The following is a 21752-nucleotide window of genomic DNA, read 5'->3' as shown; positions in this document are numbered from 1 at the left end:
AGGGTGGGGAGCACGTACCAGTCCTTTGACTTCCCGCACAGCAATGGCCCAAAGTGGAATACACCTTTGTCCATGACGTACTGCTTGGAAACAATGTCATCATACTTCTTGCTCCTGCTCTGGTGAGGGAACACCACCCTGGGCAGAGAAAACGGGAAATGAGGAGCTGCGAGATGCTCCAAGTAGAAAATCTGGTCAGAAAGCCATAGCCCTTCTTGGTGGTGGAGGCAGCAGCAGTGCTCCCCAGCTCTGAGCATGGGAAGCGATGCTGGGCGGCTCAGCTATCACACTGCCCAAGCCAGAAGTTCACTGGGGTACAAGAGGCAGCCTTGGCTCTGAGTTTGGAGGGAAGAGCCAGCCTTACCGTGGGTCCTGGCTGATGGCAGGATACAGGCAGGTGCCCCTGCACTGCAGCTGGTACTGACGCTTTGTCCCCAGGATCTCAAAATGTAGCGTCTGATCAAACTGGCCCAGCTCCGTGGAGCTGAAGTGAACCTTCAGTTCCACCTTGTCATGGGCAGGAACAATCCACCGGCAGTGACTCAGCCTGGCAATTAAAGAGGAGGCTTTCAGACCTTGTTAACGACCAAATGAGACAAGGAGGATGGTCACGGACTTGCCATCCCATGCAGGCACCAGCAGAGTATCCCTGTGGAGTTGGGGATGACGGACCTTGTTTGTCGAGATAGATGTGAAGCAGAGAGATCAATTCCTCCCTCATAGCTCACCTGGCAGGTCTCTGTGGGGGTTGGACCACATTCACACGACTTCGTTTCACCCTCAAGGAATATGTGGGTGCATCCTGGTGACCTCTCCTGCCCTGGCCAGAGCTTGGTTTCTCTTCGGCAGCCTTCTGGTGGACCACAGCTTTCTCCTTCACGCTGCGCCTGGTCGGGCTGGCCAGCAACTCTGACCTCTTCACACCAAGAGGAGAAAGAAAAGAGAGAGAAAGGTGACACCTGCCCTGAGACATCTCCATCCTGGGAAAAACCCTGCGGTTCTGTTAACCAAGAGGAGAGAGAATAAACACACAACATGCATCTACTGGTTTCACACCCGTTCAGAGACTTGGTCTTCCTGGCTGGACTTCATTTTAGAAATGACTCCTTATCCCACAGGACCCTCTCCTGTTAAGGGTGTTGGGTGACTCCCTCTCTCATCTTACACAACTGCCTCGGGTCTCGAGCAGAGCTGTCTCTTCTGGACAGATGAGCGGAAAGCTTGCAGACACGGCACTCTGTCACATCTTCGCTGCCTATCCACAGTGATCCTTTCCCATTCTTCCTCCCCATGCCCCCACCCAGCCTGGTCCCCTGCCCTGGCACCTTCACTGTGAGCACAGCAGAGGCCTTCAAGCCACTTGCGGTATCCTTCTGTTTGTCTTCACCAGTGGTTCCCTCTGGCACAACAAAGATGAAGTGCTCCAGGTCTTCTGCTGCCGGGGCCACCCGCTTCTCCGGGTAATGGACCACAGAGTAAAAAGTGGTAGGGGGAACAGGAGGCCCCGAGGGACCCAGACCCAGGTCATCTAGGATCTAAAGCATAAGAGAAACCCCTCTTTACACTCCTGTCACCACTGCCCTCACACTCCTTCCTTAAAGGCACTGACCTTTTGGCCATGTCTTTTTTTTTTTTTTTTTTTTTTCCATTAATAAACACTGCAGAGCTTTTTTTATGCCCCGGTGTGGCTCACAGCTCCAGAGCAGTGCCAGGACCTACAGATGGCACCTAGAGAGAAACCTGCCCCGCGAGTGCCTCAGCTGAGGGAAGCAATGACTGAGCTGCCCTGCCTGGAGCCCATTTATCATGATTTCCACACTGGGTAACTGAATAAACAGGATGCTTCTACAGAAAGCACTCCCTCCTTCCACCCGTGTAAGGGTTGCACAGAACCTTCCCAGCCACCTGGCTGCTCTGGAGCCATTGTGGAATATCATTAGTGGCCTGAATGAGGCCCAGTGCTGTTGCCACCTGGAGAGGTACAACAGACCAGGGCCCAGATGGTGGCAGGCTCATCATCTGACCCTCACAGGCCTTTACCTGCTCTGCTGCTGGCAGCTTGCCGCTCTCCAGGATCTTCCTAGTCACATCTTTTGGGTTCAGCACCTGGATGTCCAAGGAGGGCACCCCGACATCCTGGCCTCTGGATGAACCTTGGGCACCTTCCTCTTCCAGAAGACATAACTTAGATTCCTCAAGAGCTTTCAGTTTACCCAGACGCTCTTTCTCCAGGCGTTTCTTCTCTCTGCGTTCCTTTTCTAGCCTTTCCTTCTCTCTGTCCTTCCGGTACCTGTGGCTGGATAAACGCTTGTGCTGGTCTCCTCCTTTGTGAAGCATCTCCTCTTGGCTCAGAGGGGACAGCAGAATACCCTGAACTCTGTCCCAGAATGACAAAATATGTGCCATGCCCTTCTGCGATGCCTCATAGAGCTTAAACCTCAGGGCCAAGTTATCGTCGCTTTCACTCAGGGCCTCATTTTTGGTTTCCCGCTGTTCTGGGCCTGCAGGTTCCACATCCGCTGCCGGGCAGGCTGCTGTCAGGGGGATCTTGCTCCCCTTCTTTGGTTCTTCCTTGCCACTATCAACAGAGCCTGGGTGGTCCTTCACGGATCCCTTCTTGTTTGCCCCTTTGGTGACACTGGGCTGGTTCCTGGGGGATGCAGTGCTGGTGGACGTGTTCGCGTTCTGGGCAGGAGAAGCAGGAAAAAGCATTGAGCATTTCAAAGCACCAACTCAAATGCTGTAGGCCTCTGTAGGCAGCAATGGCCTCTGCAACACCCAACCCCAGCCTTGCCCAAGACCTGTGCTCAGTGCTCACAGCTCCCAGTTCAGAACGCAGCTGGCAGCCAGTGTAGCCCAACGGAAACCACACTCTCCATTGTCAGACTGATGAGGAATGCTGCAAACCAGCTGAGAAACAGAACACCTTCCCAACCCAAACTGGGAACTTCAGACACTTCCTTACTCCTCGGCAGTTCTCTGGGCACCTTTCTGGTGTGCTGAGCATTCCTGCGGTGGGCTGGTTCTTTGGGAAGTCTGGTTGCCAATGAATACCTAAGGCCTGGCGGTGTCTCCTGCCAGACACGTAGGAGAATACACCATGTCCCAGATGGGTCATAGATCAGAGGTGTAAGTCACATGCAGAATGGAGAGAAATGCTGGGCTAGAACTACCTGGGGCTTCAGAGTGAAGGCACGGAGTTAGGTCAAGACATGACTAAAAGGCAGCACGATGCTACAAGAGCAGCTGTCCCACAAACCCATGGGAAAGCACCCCGGTGAAGCAGCAGCATGAGCCAACAACAACCATGTTGTTTCCCAGCATGGCTCCACATGTTACTCATGGCCAGGCATTCATCCCCAGCACCATGTGTGGCTGCGGGCTTCTCAAAGAATGGTACAGCTCAGTGGGAAGGGCCCCAGGGCTTTTACTCATCTCTGTAAATACAACCACCCACCTGCCTGACTCTAGCCTCGCTTTTCCTCCTCACAGCACTGTTTCTGGTTTCTCCAAGCCACCTCGTCACCATTCTAGAGCACTTCCTCAGCAGTTCCTTCTCCTTCAAGTGTTTCAGCTTCTGCTGCCGCTTTTCCTCAAGCTCTTGAGCCAGCTGCTCCATCTCCCTGCAGAAAGCCAAACAGAAAATATCCCCAAGAGTCACCACCAGAAATCTGGGCTCACCGCAATCTCAGTTGGTCCCGCACGTCATTATTGACCTTGAGGCCAGGCAGAAATGTTAGACCATCTCCATGCAACATGGGGCGGCCGGGAACACCCAAACTGAGGAAAGCAAGGAGGAGACCTGCAGGGCCAGCCAATTCTGAGCCTTGCTGTCATCAGGTCTCAATCGTGTGACTTCTATGAGTCAACAGTGCTTGGCTTTTCCAGCCCTCTTCTCCCTGAAGAGCCTGCTTCTTAGTGAGAACAATCACATCAATAGGAAAGCAAGGGTTGCAGTAACTGTCCCTGTCTCAGCTTCACACTTATCCCATGCATCCTCCTCAACAGGGGTGCTTTGCTGGACCAGAGCTTCTCCTGGGCTCATCCGCTGCTGCAGCTGAAGGGGAGCCTCAGAGACACCAGCTTTTATGGCAGGCATCACTCAGTAAGGAAAACCCTGGGAGAACTTCACCTGTGGCAGGACTGGTATCTAAATCAAGCCAGCACCGCTGTGCCTCATGGCAATTGACACCACAACCCCTCTGGATTGGTGAAGAAGGGGTTGTAAAGACGGCAATCGATTAACTTAGAAAGACTTAGAAGTGCAGTGGCAAGTCCAGCACAGAGCCCAGCTCCCTGCAGCCAGTGTCTAAGCCAGAGGGCTCACCAATAAAACAGAGGGAAGATGTTCTCATCCTTCCTCTGCTGGGAACCATGGAGATGGAACTGGCCATCCTTGTGCCACTTGTCACAGACACTTGCAGCATTTGCTCTGTAACCCCTCTGAGCTCAACCAAGGTCTCTGGAGCAGGGAAACCCTTCAGGGACACTGTCCTGGAGAGTTACCCTTGGAAGGCTTACACACCTCTTCTTCCTCTCACGCTGAACTTGTCGGATGTTGTTATTAAACTGAATTTTCTGTTCCTCGGTGAGGGCGTCATACTCTTCCTCATCCATGTCCTGGAGATATGCTTCCTCACTCCTGGCAGGTTCTTCCTGCTCTTGTCCTGCATCACAGATGAGAGGAAAAACCATTAGTGACTGCAAGCAGAGCTGGCTGTGCTGGGTGAGCCACGAGGATTCACAGCTCTGTCCCGACCCAGCCCATCATCCTGCCAGGAGATACTGGGGAGCTCATAGCCCTGCTCCAAATTCAGATCATCCTCCAAACCTTCACCGGTCAGCCAGCTGCCATGCCTCGCCTGGCTCACGTGCACCAGTGCTGCGGACCGCTGGCCAGTGGTTAATTATGGAGCTACAACCACTCCCCCAAGCTCTAATTTTTGAGACTAAGGTCAGTATTGCAGCCTCAACTCTGCTGCATTTTAAGCAACCGTGAGCTGAGCATTGGCTACACTGAGGTAGAAGGTGGAAGAATTAATAAAAACATTTCTTGCAAATCCTGCTGGTAACACAAATGCACACGGAAAGCTTGCAGGCTCAAGAGAGAATAGTTGAGAGGGACAGCAATGAAGAGTCTCACCTTTCTGCTCTTTCATGGCTGTCTCCCTGGCTTTCCAAGAATCATAATCCTGGTACAGGTTCACGAAGTAGATATGAGGTCGATTCCTCACAGCTTTTAGCAGGCAGAGGAGAGCAGACACCATGCTGTGTGCAAAGAGGGTCTCCAGGCCATCAAACACCACTCCCTGGGAGCAGTCACTCAGCTGAGAATGAAGTTAAAAGGGAAGAGGAAGTCACCCATCACACACACTGGGCTCGAGGCTGGTCAGCAAACCCAAACGTTGAATGACATCAAGCCATCATTACTCCAAGTGCATCAGCTGAGATGAGCTCTGCTCTTTCCCTGCGCTCCCAACATGGCTTCACCCAAGGATCTCTGCACATAGCCCAGCGCTTTTCCAACAGCAGGCGTAGATCCCTTCCTCTCCCAACTGCACCTCGCTGCCTGGCTCACTGGAGCAGGAATGTATCACTGGCCCCCACCCCACGTACCTGCAGCCTTTCAGAGAGGATGGCCACCAGCAAGTCCTCAGGCAGCACACAGCTCACAGAGCGCCTCTCTCCTTCTGTGCCGCCACTGATGCTCAGCCGTTGGGGTGCAGGAATGCAGAGAGAGGGAAAGACGTGATGAAAACTGGATAACCCCTGCAACAGAGAACACCACAAGAGAAATAAAACACTTTGGAAACTCCTGAACAATTCTAATTAGAGCTGGGCTTAGACCTGGGGTCTCTCACTAGTGGGAGACTAGAGCAGAACTGCAGGCCAGCAGCACCAGGGGACAGCTTCGGGGGGGTCACATCCCTCAGCCATTATAGACACAAGCTTGTGAGGTCCCGCTGCAGCATCCTGCAGCCACGTTAGCCAGGGCTGCACTGTGTCAACATATGCATAGGCTGCACCAGGCTGACATGGAGCCTCCACTGTAAGCAGCCCCTTCACTTCTAATAAGGGCTGCAACGACAGGACAAGGGATAATGTCTTAAACATAAAGACAGGAGATTCAGACCAGATACAAAAAAGACATTTTGTACGCTGAGGGTGGTGAAACACTGGAACAGGTTGCCCAGAAAGGAGGTAGATGTCCCATCCCTGGAATCATTCAAGGTCAGGCTGGATGGGGTTCTGAGCAGCCTGATTGAGTTGAAGATGTCCCTGCTCACTGCAGAGGGTTGGATCAGATGACCTTTAACAGTCCCTTATAACACAAACCATTCTAAGATTCTATGATTCTCAAAATCAAGAGAAAGGTCCCGTGCACTGAGCAGTGCCAGTCGCGCTTCACCTGCTGGATCTGTTTGATGCTGTTTGTGTGAGACTGGGATGTGTGGCCTCCCATCTTCCTCCTGCCTACTGTGGTGCTCACCTGGACATGGGATCTGATGGGCCGCAGGCTGCCTTTGCCTTTGGAGATGGAGTGGCTCACTTTCAGGCTGTGTTTGGCCTCCACACTGACCTCCTGCTGGAAGGACACATCTGCACCTCGACCTGTGGAGAGGATGGACGGCTCAGCCAGGCTGAGGATGGCCCTGTGCTTTGGGGAGGAGGCAGGCACCTTCCATCCTGCTGCTCACAACCCTGTGCCTTGGCAGGGATGCAGCACACATCCCCAGCCGCCCGGCACAGGCAGCACGGCCCTCCAGAAGCAGCTCCTCCCTTGCATCCCTTAGTGGCATAGTAAAGCACACCATCAGATACTGGGTTTTAAAGCCAGAGAGCTTTTCACGCGCAGCCCCATGTCCCTCGTAACAAATGTGCATGCCAATGACACCGCTTTCACAGTAGCTCCCTGTGGATCAAGCCAAGGATTTGGCCTCCAGGACCATCAGCTTCCACACCTTGCACCCATCCTGCATTCTCACACGGAGACTGTAACTCACAGCCCTACTCCAGCTGTATCACCCGTCTCTGCTCATGCTAAATCCTCCATGAGGGATAACTCCAACTCCAGACCCAGTCCCCAGTCCTCTCCTCCTCTCCACCAGCTCCCAACCCAAACAGCTTCAAAGCTGAGCGATGCAAAACTTCTCCCACTGGAGCCAAGATCTGGCCTCACCCAGCACGTCTCAGGGCAGCAGCTGCCCAGTGAAGTTTCCTAAAAGGCTCTGGTCTCACGTGGAGAACGGCACAATGTGCCCGAGCTGCACGGCCGGACAGTGTGTACGGGAGAACCCCTGGACAAAAGAGCTCATCTGCACCGTCTCTCTCGTCTGAAATTCCTGAGAGGTCATTTTCCTCCCTTCCTCTCATGTTTGTGAAGCCACACTCAAAGTCTTGTGCTCAATGAGCCACTTCAGAATGACTTTTCCTTCTTAAAGTGGGCAGCACTTCTGCCAGATGGCCATGAGGAGCAAGGTGGATTCAGAGTTGAGGAAAAATAAAAAACTATGACAGATACAGGTGTGTTTCATTGCTTCTAGAAAAAGGAACATGTGCCAAGAATCTCAGGGATAGGAAAAACACCCCTGCCTGAGCCCTTCAAACAGAGACTGCTTTTCAACAACCAGAGATGCATTATGAAACAGCTTTGCATCTCTACATGTCACACTCGTGCTCTCTGAGACCCAAGAGCAGTCAGACTTCTCTGGAGCAAGCGGAAGTGGATGGTGCTGGTGGTTTTCTGAAGTGCTGCTCTGGGTCCAGCATTTTTCCTTACCGGCATTGTTTGTCTCCTTGTGGCTCTGCTCAGAGGTGGCTGCCACACACAGCTCCCGCGCACGGAGCCCTGCCAAGCTCCTCTTGTCTGAGATGGCTTCTCTCACCACAGCGTCAATGGACAAGCAGGCAGCTCCGTAGTACTTGGACAGGGAGACCGCTGCTGAGGTCTTTCCTTGAGAGAGAGAGAGGAAAACTGCTTGGTGATGCTTGCACATACAGGCTCTGCAAAGCACCCTGACAGAATTTCAGATTCTTGAGGACAGTTGGAAAGCATGTGCCCGTTCAGGGAAGACCACGAGGGACACAGCTTGAGCATGGCCATAAGTGTTGAACTCTAGAGCCATGTTGGGTCGTCTCCATCTCGTGTTCAGCTGAGGACTTTTTCCCTTGTGGTGACCTCAACCCTGGGCCAGGGTTTTGAGCCTCATCCCACCATGACTCCAACCATTCTCCCGCCTGTGCTGGTCGGTGCTGTCCGAGGCAACATCTGGGCACGGTTTGGTGGTCAGGAGGGGTGAGGGACTGCTCCCACAAGGCAACAGGGCCCCCAGGCAATGTGGTCCCACAAGACAACAGGGACATGGCCATCCTCTTTAGGGGAATTAGAGCCTATCGGCAGGAAGGCAAGATGAGCCACTTGCACCAGCCAGGGCTCTTTCACACCAGCAGAACTGTGGCCTGCCTCACTTGGACTCATCAACAAAGTGCCATAGTCCAGCAGGATGCGTCTCTCCCAGTTCCCCTCCCTCCTTGCAGCCAAGGGCTGTGGCTCATGTACCTGTGAGGGGCGCCCCGTGGACAATGATGACTATTCCTCTACGGTTTTGGGCTGCACGTCCTTCTGGAGAGAGATCAATGCCAAGGTGGCGGGCAATGGCTCTGTAGACAGGGCTGTCATCCTGTTCTCCTGCAGCCTCCTTGCTGCCAGTGATGCTTTGCTGGTGCTCTGCTGTGCAGAAATGAGTAGAAAAGTCAAACTCCTGCCTACCTGTGATCCTGATCACCCTCCCTGTCCCCTCAGACCCTGGGACAGTAGGCTGATGAAACCAGCATCGCACCTGAGGTCTCCTGTGCCCCTCCTTTAGGCTTTAGCAGATCAGGGTCTGCCCTAGATGCTGGCAGAAGTGCCGGGTCAGAGTAAATGGGGTGGCAGAAGGAGGAAAGAACCGGCATCTGGCAATATCTAAAAGGACTGGGCCAAACTTCCTTCCACCAACTGTCAACACGGTCCTCATGAGAGTTTTGTCCCAGGTCCTGCCAAGTTAGGGGGTGGACACGCAGGACCGGGCATTTTACGCAGTCCCAAGGGAGAGGCTCCATTTGGAGACCAAGTGATTATCCAGAACCTGGAAGCTTTCGGAATGTTACACCAGGAGATGTGGCTGGGCTCTGAATTCACTGTAACAGCATTTGCAAAGAGCTCCCAGCTCTGCCTTTAGGAGGTCACCGAAAGCCAGCTCAGCTTGCAGTGCCACAGAGGGCAGAGAACGTACTGCCCTGCCTAGAAAAGGGGACAGCAGCACCCTGATCCCAGTCACTCCTGGGGGAAAAAGTTCTCCTTTTGGCAAAACTGGGGAAAACCTCCCTGGCCTCTCCCTTTCCCTCTCCCTTTTCCAAACGCTTCTCAGGATCCCACAGATGTCATTGAAGGGTGGATTCAGGGCCTACAGGAGTGAAGGTGGCACCAGGCTGCAGTGAAGTGATGGAGGTGACATTGAAGTCCCTCACCGAGGTCCTTTTGCCACAACGGACATAGCAGAGGTGAAGAGCTTAGGGTTAGCACCCATCCCGTGTCTTTTCTCAACACTTTTCTCCTCCTCTTCTCCACATTCAGGTTTACAGTCCACCTTGGACTGACTTTCACCAAAAATCAAGGAGGGAACGATAGCGCTATGGGATGAAATGGTGGGAATGAGCCCAGCAGAGGGCTTTCTTCCTTCACCTGACAGAAACTGGGTGCCTCCAAAGTTTCCTGAGGAGGGACATGGGGAAGGAAGAAGTGGGTGAACACAGCCAGGCAATCTGCTCTTTGCCATTCACCACTTTGTGATGGCTGTTACAAGCCACAGACTTTCATCTGGGAATTCCTCCACCACACTGGGGAACGAGCAGCTGCTAAAAGCATGGGTTTTCCATGGAGAAGAAGGTCATGAAGAGGTCAGGGTGTGGGGGATGGACTCCCTGCTGTGTTTACACTCAGGACAGCCAATGCCAAAGCCTCACCATTGGCCTGGCCTGCTGGTTCCCCAGTCTCGGGCTTCGCCTGCTCATCCTGCAGCCTCTTCTGGTCCTGGTAGTACTCCAGCACCTCTGGAGGCAGCTTCTCACCCGGGGCACGTGGAGGCAGCAACAAGGTGTTTTGGCAATTGTAGCCCTTAAGCATCCGCAGGATCTGTGCACGTAGGGAAGAGAAACCATATACAGGATGTGCTTCTTGACGTTCATCGCATGAACGGCTCCCCAGTCAATCTGTCTGCTCCCGCATTCCTTCCTCCCAACAACACGGACTATCCAAGCCCCTCTACAGCCTGCCAGCAGAGCTTGGCTGACCTTGAAACATCACCAGGCTTTGTCCTGGCGAGGCCTCCATCTTCCTGGCACCAGCCTGGGAACGCTGGAGCACTGTGAAGCTGGGGAACACGGCCCTGGGGACCAGAGCATCCCTCTCACCTGCTCCTCCTCGAGGTACTCCCGGTCAAACTCCAGAGAGTAAAACTCGATCGGGGAAATCGCACTGGGTTCTTCACCTATCCACCTGTCCCCTTCCACCCCACAGCTGCGTGGCATCAACGGTCCCAGCTCAAGCACTGTGGGGCTGAACTCCAGCTGTGGCTCCAGCCCATGCCCTGAGACCTGCAGCTGGAGGGACCGGCTGCTCTGGGAAATGTTAATCTTCAGAATGCTGTTGTAGGACTTCTGAAAAGAGAGAAGTGTAGAAAGCTCTTCTGTGAAGTTCCAGGAGACAGGGTCTCAAAATCAACCCTTGCCCCAGCATCAGGGGGCTATTAGTACCACTAAAGTGAATGGAAAACAGATATTTACTTCTAGCAGGGGCTACAGCATCTGCATGCTGGCTCTGAGTAACTGGGACAAGTCCTGGTGTGGCATGTAACGGGATATTTGGGTATTAGATGATCTAAAATGGTCTATCAGATGTTTTCACGTAGTTATGAGGGAGTGCAATGCTCAGGAGAGAGGTCCTCAGGGTTATGTTGCCCAGACCTGCACAGTCCTGGCACTGCTGCATCAGGCAAACATCAGCTACCTGAAGGAGGCAGATGCACTCCCACTGGCTAGAAATAAGGGCCTTCCTGTCTGTTCCTTCCTTGGCTTTGGTCAAAGCGAGAGACGAGGTGCTTACATCTCTACTAGCAGTTGAAACACCCCTGTTCCAAGACATAGATACCCTTGCGTCCACACTGTTACATGCTGCCAGTTTCCAAGTCATCGTGGCCACATGCCAAGTGCCTTCGGGAACGCTTGCTCCATCATTTATGGTGACTCTCAAACTGCCTGGCAGTGTGCAGGCGGGCTGGGCCATAGCCACAGGGGCTGCCGGCAGCGCAGCACTGCAGGTGACTCTTCTGCCGTGCCCAGAACAGAGGTCATTTGGTCTGTGGGTACCGGCAGCAGGATTAGCCTACCACAGCCCTTCCAAGGTTATCATCCCCTGTGAGCATAGCAGCTGCTCTGCACGAGGGGCTTACAGCCTGCAAATGCACCCACGCAAGGAGGAAGATGAGAGAAAACAGCCTGGCTTCCTCCCACGGGCAGAGAGGGAGCCACACTGCAGTGCCCCGATGCCCTCTGTCCAAGCTCCCCGTGGGGATTTCAAAACGCCTCTCAGCAGAGGGTGCTGCAGGGGAACTGAGGCACAGTGGGTATGGGGCTTGCAGAAAGCTCCACGGGACAGTAGACCTCATCTCCTGCTCCCTGCGCTGGGCTCTCACTATCACCCTGCCCTGCCAGACCTCCCGGGATGACAATCGCCAATCTCACCTCTTCTGTGGGTGAAAACCTGACTCGCACGTTGCATCGCTGTCCTGGCGAGAGGGCTCCAGCCGAGGGCAGCGCAGTGAAAACACGGCGCTTGCTCTGCCACCTTCTGCACATTCCCTGGCACACGTTTGTCCACCTGAGCACAAAACCAACGGTGTGAGGTCTCCTTGGTCGGGGAGGACAGACCCTCATTCCTGCATCGCTCTGAAATACTGTCACAGTGCCACGAGCATCCACATTCAAAGCAGCCATGGACACCACTGGCCTGGAACTGGACTGCAAACACGTATGCAGGGCGAGCAGATGGGGAGGCACTGTTCTCAGAAGAGGAGGAATGGGTGAAGGTGGCAGAGAAGCGAAGTATCAGCTCATGAACGGTCCAGGTGAACCAGCCTTTCTCTGCACCCTCAAAAGCATCCTTGAACAAGCTATAGCCCAAGTGCTCCAGCAGCCACAGGGGCAGAATCATACAATCACAGAATCACCAGGTTGGAAAGGACCCACCGGATCATCTAATCCAACCATTCCTAACAATCCCTAAACCATGCTCCCTAAGCACTTCATTCACCCGTTCCTTAAACACCTCCAGGGAAGGGGACTTGACCACCTCCCTGGGCAGTCTGTTCCAGGTGCCCTGATGACTCTTTCCGTGAAAACTTTTTTTCTGATATCCAGCCTGAACCTCCCCTGGCGGAGCTTCAGGCCATTCCCCTCTTGTCCTGTCCTCTGACACTTGGGAGAAGAGGCCAGCTCCCTCCTCTCCACAACCTCCTTTCAGGTAGTTGTAGAGAGTAATAAGGTCTCCCCTCAGCCTCCTCTTCTCCAGGCTAAACAACCCCAGCTCTCTCAGCCGCTCCTCATAAGACTTGTTCTCCAGCCCCCTCACCAGCTTCGTTGCTCTTCTCTGGACACGCTCCAGAGCCTCAACATCCTTCTTGTGGTGAGGAGCCCAGAACTGAACACAGTATTCAAGGTGCAGTCTCACTAGTGCTGAGTATAGAGGGAGAATAACCTCCTTGGACCTGCTGGTCACACCGTTTCTGATACAAGCCAAGATGCCATCGGCCTTCTTGGCCACCTGGGCACACTGCTGGCTCATGTTCAGTCAGCTGTCAAACAACACCCCCAGGTCCTTCTCTTCCGTGCAGCTCTCCAGCCACTCTTCCCCCAGTCTGTAGCACTGCATAGGGTTGTTGTGCCCCAAGTGCAGGACCCGGCATTTGGCCTTGTTAAACCTCATGCCATTGGCCTCGGCCCAGTGGTCCAGCCTGTTCAGATCCCTTTGGAGCCTCCCTACTCTCGATCAGATCCATGCTTCCACCCAGCTTAGTGTCATCTGCAAACCTGCTAAGGGTGCACTCAATGCCTTCATCCAGGTCATTGATAAAGACATTGAACAGGGCTGGACCCAGTACCGAGCCCTGGGGAACCCCACTTGTAACTGGCCTCCAGCTGGAATTAACTCCATTTACCACCACTCTCTGGGCCCGGCCACCAACCAGTTTCCAACCCAGGAGAGTGCGAACCTCTCCAGAAAAGGCAAAAGAGCCAAAGAAAACACAACCAAGAAGTCACGTGTTACATGTTGTCTGTGCTTTACCTTCTCAACAGGCTCATTGATGGTGATGAACCATTTACAGGGAACCTGCAGCTGATTGTGGAATTGGACAGTTTCTTCCCGGCACTGCCCACACTGGACGGCAGAGAAGTCCAGTCTGTCCTTGGAGAGGCAGAGGGATGGCACAGTCACGTTGGCACGCAGGCGGACGTGATACGTGGGGCCTTCTGCTACCTAGTGAAGGAAAGAGCATCCAGGTGAGAGTCCAGGTGACACCTACTGCTGTCCCCGACCTGCCACCTGCCCTGAGAAGGGGTGCGGGCACAGGGAGGGGAGAAAACAGGTGGTACCTTGATGGGCAGGAGCACGTCCACCTCTCCCAGTGGCAGGTTGGCATTTTCTGAGTCAAAGTGCACTGTGAATGACTCGGTCTCACAGCACGGCAGGTCCTTCACGTGGTCCGGCTCCACACGGAAACCTTGAACAGAGGAAAATAAAGCAGCTGAGACACACAAATCGATAGGAACATGTCACAAGCATGTTAAGCTCAAGGGTGTCCTGGCTGGCAGCTCTGAAGGACCCCTTTGCACTCGTGGAGCAGCCCACTACTCTTTCTTCCCTGTCACAGCACAAGGGAAAAGGGTTTTCACAGGTAGAATCCTGCTAAAAAGGACACCTATCAGCTGAGAGGCTTCAGTCATTTCTTCATCAGTCATCCCAGGGGAGGGTGCAGAGAACTCTCCAAAGGAGAACTTCCAGCTGAACTTCCCCCACGCCGTATGCTACCCCGAAAATAACTTAGAGGAGACACCTGACCACCCTTCAGACACAGTGGGTCTGGTGGTACTGCAGCCTCACCTTGAGGCCTGTTTCAGAAGCCTTGTTCAGCACGACAGAGGACCTCACAGGCTGTTTTCTCAATAAAGGCTAAACAGAAGGGCCATGACATTATCAACTTGGAACAAAGCACTCCCCAACCACTACGGGTCCATCTGTTTGCAGCACAAGCCCAGAGAATCCACAAGGAAATGCAGATGCTGCTCACTGGAGCAAAGAGAAGATGCTGAGAGCTGACCAAGGCAGTCGCCCCATCCGGGCCCTACAGTGAAGGCAGGCCAGGTCTTTGGGCACCGCTGCCCAGGAGAACTCTGTTTCTAAAGCACCAAGCAGAGGGTCTCAAGAAGGACAAAGGTGGACAAACAAGCGCTCAAAAAGCTCCCCATGTCCAGTGGCTTAAGCTAATCTGTCAGAGACAGCTCCTTCAAGCCCACGTGAAATCGCACCAGTAGTGATTACCTGTGCTACGCAGGACCCTCTTGTCAGTGTAGAAGGACACAGGAAACCGCCCGGTGTTGGTGATCTTCACAACGTGAGTGTGGCTACTACCACAAATGACGTAGCCAAAGTCCAGGATGTACTCAGGCAGCTCAGCTCTGAAAGGACAAGTAAGGACAATCCTTAAACCACAGCCTGGATAAATTTCTAAGCAGATGGAAGAAACAAATAAAGTGGATTTGTCTTCATTCACTGCTCTAAAAACTCAACCCAAGCCTCTGAAACCAAAGTCCTGGCCACCTGGTAATAAGACTTTGGTAAGTCACGGGGACTGTAGGTCCAAGGTTTTCCCAGCTACCCATGGGACAATAAAATAAAATCACTTTATAATGGATACTGGTCACAGTTCCTCCGCTACAACAAGCCATCCTAGATAAGTCCCCTGGCCCTCCACTGGTCTCAAATGAAACTGCTAAGCCTGATGTACAGGCCAAGCTTGAAAGTGCTTCAGGACCTTGTAATAAGATTTGCCTGCACAGGAAACCTTCCCTGTTCTGCAACCAGACCTGTCCCCGAAGCAGCACCAGTAAACACACTCATTAATCCCCACGGGACTCATGGGAATTTCCTTTTCCAGAGCAATCCTGCTCAGGAAAGCACATAACTTAGCAGCTTTGCAGAGCATTTTCTTTGTGGACTGGACCCCACCATGCTTGTGCCTCATCACATCAGAGCAAAGGGAAGGGCCAAGTTACCCAGGGAAGCCCTGCAGTGCCACCACCATCCAAGCCATCTGATCTAGGGTCTGTCAGCCTGTGCCATCCTAAGCTCTTTTGGCTTAGTGTGGTCTGTTAGGTGAAAACAGACGTCAGCTTTGAGTTGCCTCTTTCAGAGTTGGTCAGCAGGGATGGCGTCTGTGCTGTCTGGAAGGGCCTGATGGTCTGCACTGGGCCCCCTCAGCTCTAAGAGCAGAACCCAGCATCTGTGCGGAGCTGAGCACATCCAAAGCTCAAGGTGGCACTGTGGCAGTGAGGACACTCATCCGCTCACAGGGAGCATGTCAAAACTATCAGGATCAGGCCCTTCCTGAAGTGCCCAGCTCTGGAGACACAAAGAGCTGTAAGAAGCAGGGGGGCACTGCTGGGTGTTACCCTCGGGGCACATGCAGACAGAGTACGGCAGCCCCTACTAACTTGAGAAGCCTGCAGCGAGCACGCTGGTCAAAGGCAGTGTCCTCTGGGGGACCGCAGGCCAGAGCTTTCAGCTGCTCCAGGGCATGTTCCTCTAGCAGCATCTGCTCCATCTGCATCTGCAGACAAGGCTCCAACTGAAGAAATGAAAGACAGTGCCTGGTTAGCAAGGGTCCTTCCCAAGGTACAGGCTGGTCTCCTAAAGACGATCCCACCCTGCTCCTCTGGATGGGGTCCTCCTTGGGCTGTGAGCAACAAATATCCCAGCGAGGACCTGACCCTCCATCACAGAATACCATAAACTCAATCACCTGAGCATGGCCTTCAGAATCTCTCCCTGGGGCAGTCGGGAACCTGATAGCTATGGGAGGACACCTCCAGAGGTGGGCAGCCCCTGGGGCAGCACTGAGCCAATGCAGGATCACGGCCAGCTGTGGGCAGGGAGGTCCCAAGTGCCAGCAGGACACTGGGAGCCTTGCTCTGGGCTGCAAGAGGACCAAATGACACAGGGGGAGGGTGGCATGTGCTAAGCAGGGCAGCAGCCGTTCTCACCATGGTGCTGGAGCCGTCCGTGGGTGGCTCTGCAGCCACAGTTTCTCCCAGAACAACAGCTTCATCTCTCTGGCTGTCTTGTTCCATCTTCTCTTTTGCCCCCTTGAGGACCTTCTCATATTTTTCATTTCCTGAAGGAAGAAAATACCCACAAAGAGCAGTGTGGGCGCAGCACCATTCCCATTAGAGCTGCAAGTCCCACTCGCCCAACATTGGCCTCTCCCAGGACCACACTACTTGAGCAACCTATTGAAAGCAGATGCTGCTGCTCCTCTATGAATCCTGATGTTCACTCCCACTCAATTTTCCTCCTGACACAGAAGCATCTCATCCCCTGCAATGTCATGCAAATCCAACCCTGCCAAAACCCTTGTCTATTAATTAGCCTCTGTTACAGCTTTCCCAAGCGTTTCTGTCCAGCCATCATCTTCCCAGGACTCCGACAGGCTCTAAAGGATGGGTCCTGGGGCAAAGCCCACAGGCTCATCTGCCAGAGACTCAGGAAGTATCAGAAGGTTGACTATTGCTCTGGCAGCCCTGAAACCTCCAGGCTTGGTGGAGTGGGTGTGAGCTGCCCTGGGGATGGAAGACGTGGAGCAGGTGGGGTGGGAACAGAGGACCTTCCTGGAGAGCAGACAGGCAGTGCTCACCTTTGATATTCCTGGGGAGGTCCAAGGAGATCCTGGGAAAGCTACCCTCTCCTTTTAAGGAGATCTCTTCTGGCTCCAGGTGACCCACTTGGACCTGGAAAGTCCTGCAGAAGCCACCAGGTACTCCTGGCAGGTAGTAGACTTTCAGTGCTTGCTCCTTGCCAGCTCCAACATAACCCTGCAGGCACGGGAGAAGAGGGAGGGAATGCACCAAAGAGGGATTGGTGGAGGGCTGGCTCAGGTGACAGACATGCTGACAAGAGAAGGCAGGTTCTCATACGTGAGAAAGTATCAGACAACATCACTTTCCAGCTTTCTTGTATCCAAAAGCTGAGGTCTCCTACACCAGGATGCGGCATGTCCTTTCAGAGGACTTGCCGGGATGCATTCCCCCGGCACAGACCTTCAGACTGCCCTTTGCGCAGCACGAGTGCAGCTCAGCCCCTAACGGAGTCTCCCCTCTGCAGCGAGAGTCAGGCCGAACAAACAGAAGCTCCTTTTTGAGCCACTGTGGAAGAAGAGTGAAGTACCCGCACGCTCTCAGCAGGGCCGGCAGCTCCTGTCACAGCACGGCAGTGGTTCCCAGGCAGCTGTCGAGGACAGCTGCGTAAGGTGACCCTCAGGAAAGCCGGCAGCATCTGGCTCCAGCGCCGCCACAACCAGAGAGCTCAACAGCCGGGCTCCACAGCAGCCAAAGCGCTCGTGCCTCCCACCAACACCTGCTGTGGGACAGCGGAGCCACCCGCCAGCTCAGGCCGCTCAGGGCTGCACTGGCCTTGGCCCCCTCTGTCTCCAGCAGCGACTGCTTATGGTCCCTGCCTCTCCCACCAGCTCCTGGGAGTTCTCCTTTTCTTTTCCCATTTGTTTTCCCATCTTTTTTCCTATAGCCCCTCCTGGGCAGCCGGACATGAGGCCAGGCTTAAGCACTTGTGCCTCCTCCACACTCACCGTGCTGGGCAGGACCAGGGGCTCGCGGGGCCGCGGGCAGCCTGCAGTGGCCACGCTGGGGCTCAACACTGCATAGGTGAACCCCACCTTCCCACTGTTCTGCAGGGTGACCTCCTGCTTCTGCCAACTTTGTTAAACACCTGAAGAGAGCACAGAGGAACGGCGAGTTACAGACACAGGCCTGATGCTGGGAAATTCCTCTGCTTTCGCTGGGTTGAGAGCAAATGAACACAATGCAGGAGAGAAGCAGGGGCAGAGGAGATGGGGGCACTTGGCTCTCCTGGCTTAACCTGGGGAACCCACAGCCACAAGTGCCTCCTCGCCCTCCACAGGAACAGAGCTTTACCGCAGCACGCAGAGGAGCAACACCGACCACACGAAGATCAGGGATAAAAATCCAAGAGGATACAAGTCCTCTGCACTTCAAGGCACGCTCTAACAGCCCAAACAAAGCAGGCAGCATCAAGGAATGGCAGAAAAGGCACCCACAGACAAGATTTGGAGAGCTCGCAGTGACAGCTAAAGGAGAGAGCACAACACGTACAGAGCCAGCAGCCACCGGTGAGGATTTTAACTGAAAATTAGTAAAACTGTGCATTAGTCAGGGATGTTCTCTCCAGCTGCAGTGACTGGGAAGCCCAAATTAACCTCCTCCCTGGATTATTTTGTTGATTAATCAAGAGCATTGAAAAAGAGCATCTCCTTGGACCTCAGACTTTAGGAGCAGATCAGTGTTTTGGGGGACACATTCCTCCGGAGATGACCAACTTGAGGTGAGGAATTCCCAACTTTGGGAGTGGGAGGTTGGCCACTAAAAACCAGCTTTGATGCAGGATGTGTCACTCAAAGGTTGTACTTCCAAGCCATACAGCCAACAAAGTAGCTGGGGAGGGGAGAGAGCCTTAGACCTAAGTGGGCAGCAACCCACCGGTGATGGTTTCAGGACTCCTGCCAAGACAAGTGTGTGGTACCTGTAGGCCGTAGTCAATCTCTGCGTTGTCCAGGACGTAGTTGATAAGGGAAGCCTCCCCACTCAGTGCAACCTCGTAGGTGGGGCCTCCCTCCACCCTGCACAGAGCCATGACGCGGGCGACGATGTTTGCGTGGCCAAAGAAAGTGAACATGACCCGCTGGCTCTCACCTGGCAGCAGTACACCATGCAGAGGCAGGATGTTGAAAACCTGGAGACAAGGGAGGAGACACCGAGATGTCAAGCATCAAAATCGAGGCAGAAGAGCAGCCATGGCTTGGAGCAACGGACAGACGTGGCTAGAGGGGCATCTTCCTCAAGTGCAGGCAGAATCATCCTCATTTCGTCCTGCATCCACTACACTTTCCAGCAAAGGAACCATGTGATAAATCTTCTCCCATACTCACCAATTAATGCATTAATTAACACACTACCTTACAGTAACTTGGGAGGCCTCCTGGCAGCAATAAATTCTCTCTGCTGCAGAACCTGCCTTTAATAACACCCTTTGCTGCCTCTAGAGAAACACGAGACCTGGAGGTGAGAGCCCTCGGAGCCACAGGGTGGACTCCAGCCCAGCTCATCTGACTCCTGATGCTTTTCACTCGCTCTCTGATTTGCAGGCTGCTCTCTCTCAAGATGCTACAGCAAAGTCTACTGCAGAAATTTCCTATCAACCGCTTGGTTAGTGACAAGATGAATAACGCCCTCCGTATCTGCTACGCAGGTAACGTCCTTGGTCAGCCCTGTGACACGGCCCACACGGCCCCTCCAATGACCAGTTGCTTCAGCACTGCTGTGTGACATGCTTGGAGGGGCACGAAGCTGCACTTTGAGCAGCGCTGAGGGCCACCAGTGGGACTGTGAGGGCTACGTAACTGCTGGCCACACCGGAAACGCAGAAGCGAGACTGATTCCCACCTACCTCCTCTATTCCCACGCTGACGGGCTCTGCCTGCGTGAACTGCCTCCGTTGCAGGCTCCCAGTCTCCTCAGTACCTTCCATCTTTGGAGCAGTGGATGGTAGTGGCTGGAAAACAAGGATCGTGGGCTGTGGCAAGCAGCTGCCTGGTCTGGGCAAGACTGCTCTGCTGCAGGTGACATCGCCTCATCAAGCCAGGAACAGATAAGGTGGGACCTGGGTGCAAATCCAGTAGGGGTCTGTCCACACCTTCAGCTGAGTGTGGGTCCAAGCCCACCCACAGAGGAGCCACAGATGCCATCTGCACTTCCTACACACAAGCTTCCCAGGCAATCTGGATGTACCCAGCACTCAGTCCCGGCAGAGATCTCAAGGACATTTTGCACCCTCGTACCAGCCTGGCTTCACTCACTCCTGCCCAAAGAGCACGCTAGGAACCCGATGCCAGGACAGGTTCGGTTCTCCGTGACAAGAAGAGAAACACTGCTACAAGGGAAATGTATTCAAACCAGGCAAGTAAGGTCTGTGAAAGCGCTTGAGATGACCATTCCATTTCAGACGGTGGTTAGGTTTCACCTCGTGCACCCATCAGTGCAGGACAGCTGAGGATCTCTGCTTGGACATTCCTCTCAAAAGGCACATTCCTGACCAAGGCAGCTGAGATGTTTTTTCTGTCTCGCAGCAGCTGAGTGCGCATGTTTAACCTCAGAGGTGCCACCTTTCAAAGGAAGCTTGTCCCTAGGCTTTGTGTTTCTCCCCTGCAGAAGCCCTGCGTCCAGTCGCTGGCCCTGCTGCCAAGCACACTTGTGGCTGCAGAAGAAAATCTACCTTTGCTTCCAGAGAATCGCTGGCATCTGCTGGCTTTTGGAGAGCATCTCCTGCTGCTCCCAGGCCTTTGGCTGGCTCCTCTGCAGCCTCTTCCCTGGAGCTGCTCTCTGCAGATGCTGAGCCTTCCGACCGGGTTATGTTCTCCTGTGGTGGTTGCGCTGTGATGAAACACTGACTTGCAGGAGGGCTGAACCTGGAAAACAAATTAACTTTGATCACAGACCTGCAGCGGGAGGGAGAGAAGCTCGCACGAGCTGCTCCGCAGCAGGATGTGGCTCCTGGGTGGGCACTGCAGCTCAGCAGTGGGTCTGAGCCAGCAGCTCCAAAACCAGGATGGAGCACGTCAACGCCTGGGCTCCTGCCCAAGGACAATGCCGCTATAGTGGTGGTGCAGGAATCTGGCAACTGATTGCAACCAGAAACAGAAGAGGACAGAGGGGTGGACACCTTGCGGAGAGGTAAAAAGCACAGCAGGAAAGGAAAAGAGACACAACTTGTGCAAGATGGTGAGACTGAGACATCAGAGGCAGATCCAGACAGATGAGCTACTACAGACCCACCGGAAAGTATCCTCCTGAAAGCACCCACATCCGTGGACCTTGCCTTCCCCACCCGGAGGGCCTTTGGGAAGGAATTCTGCAGCTGTGCTGGATGGTTATCCTGAATGTTTCCCCTGACACTTCCCCACAGCTGCAGGTCAGCACAAGCAAGTGGCAGTGATGGTTGCTTTCTCTAAGCGCCATCAGGCAGGAGCCACCATGGAGGCCGAGCGGCTGTGCCCTGGCCAGAGAGAGCCCAGCACCACTCAAGGGCACCTGCAGAGCCCAGCGGGGGACACCCTCGCACACGCCAGGCCACCAGCAACACTGAAAGACGCGCCATGCAGCTCCAGGCAGAGACAGCCCATCAGCCCCTGGTAAGTGCCAAAGCAGCGGCGACCCGTACTCTGGGGAAGGAAGCTTTGGTCACTTTTAACCAATACACCGCAGATCACGATAAGATCCAGCTCCCTGCTGTGCTGCAGCTGTTCCCTGGCTGCTAAACAACAGCTCCAACAGCACTTCATGCTAAAAGGGCA

General features: G+C 54.0%; 1 protein-coding gene across 1 annotated transcript in view; it reads right to left on the bottom strand.

Annotated features, from left to right (window-relative positions):
* LOC128850760 (hydrocephalus-inducing protein homolog) overlaps nucleotides 1-21752 on the bottom strand; it is a gene marked incomplete at its 5' end in the record, with an annotated part of 44210 nt that overhangs the window by 10290 nt on the left and 12168 nt on the right. Inside the window, 26 exon segments of the mRNA XM_054055747.1 lie at nucleotides 19-138; nucleotides 365-547; nucleotides 729-916; nucleotides 1326-1535; nucleotides 2041-2685; nucleotides 3458-3623; nucleotides 4526-4667; nucleotides 5144-5327; nucleotides 5617-5769; nucleotides 6491-6612; nucleotides 7781-7954; nucleotides 8561-8731; nucleotides 10006-10174; nucleotides 10453-10698; nucleotides 11782-11863; nucleotides 11865-11917; nucleotides 13382-13573; nucleotides 13690-13817; nucleotides 14636-14772; nucleotides 15808-15941; nucleotides 16357-16487; nucleotides 17007-17184; nucleotides 17955-18074; nucleotides 18926-19135; nucleotides 19850-19954; nucleotides 20675-20867. Coding sequence (XP_053911722.1) covers nucleotides 19-138; nucleotides 365-547; nucleotides 729-916; nucleotides 1326-1535; nucleotides 2041-2685; nucleotides 3458-3623; nucleotides 4526-4667; nucleotides 5144-5327; nucleotides 5617-5769; nucleotides 6491-6612; nucleotides 7781-7954; nucleotides 8561-8731; nucleotides 10006-10174; nucleotides 10453-10698; nucleotides 11782-11863; nucleotides 11865-11917; nucleotides 13382-13573; nucleotides 13690-13817; nucleotides 14636-14772; nucleotides 15808-15941; nucleotides 16357-16487; nucleotides 17007-17184; nucleotides 17955-18074; nucleotides 18926-19135; nucleotides 19850-19954; nucleotides 20675-20867 — 4536 coding nt within the window.

The sequence above is a fragment of the Cuculus canorus genome, unplaced genomic scaffold (genome assembly GCF_017976375.1).
Source record: "Cuculus canorus isolate bCucCan1 unplaced genomic scaffold, bCucCan1.pri scaffold_67_arrow_ctg1a, whole genome shotgun sequence".
NCBI classification, from domain to species: domain Eukaryota; kingdom Metazoa; phylum Chordata; class Aves; order Cuculiformes; family Cuculidae; genus Cuculus; species Cuculus canorus.
The sequence above is the reverse complement of the archived record's forward strand: the minus strand, read 5'-3'. Positions and strand labels throughout refer to the sequence as shown.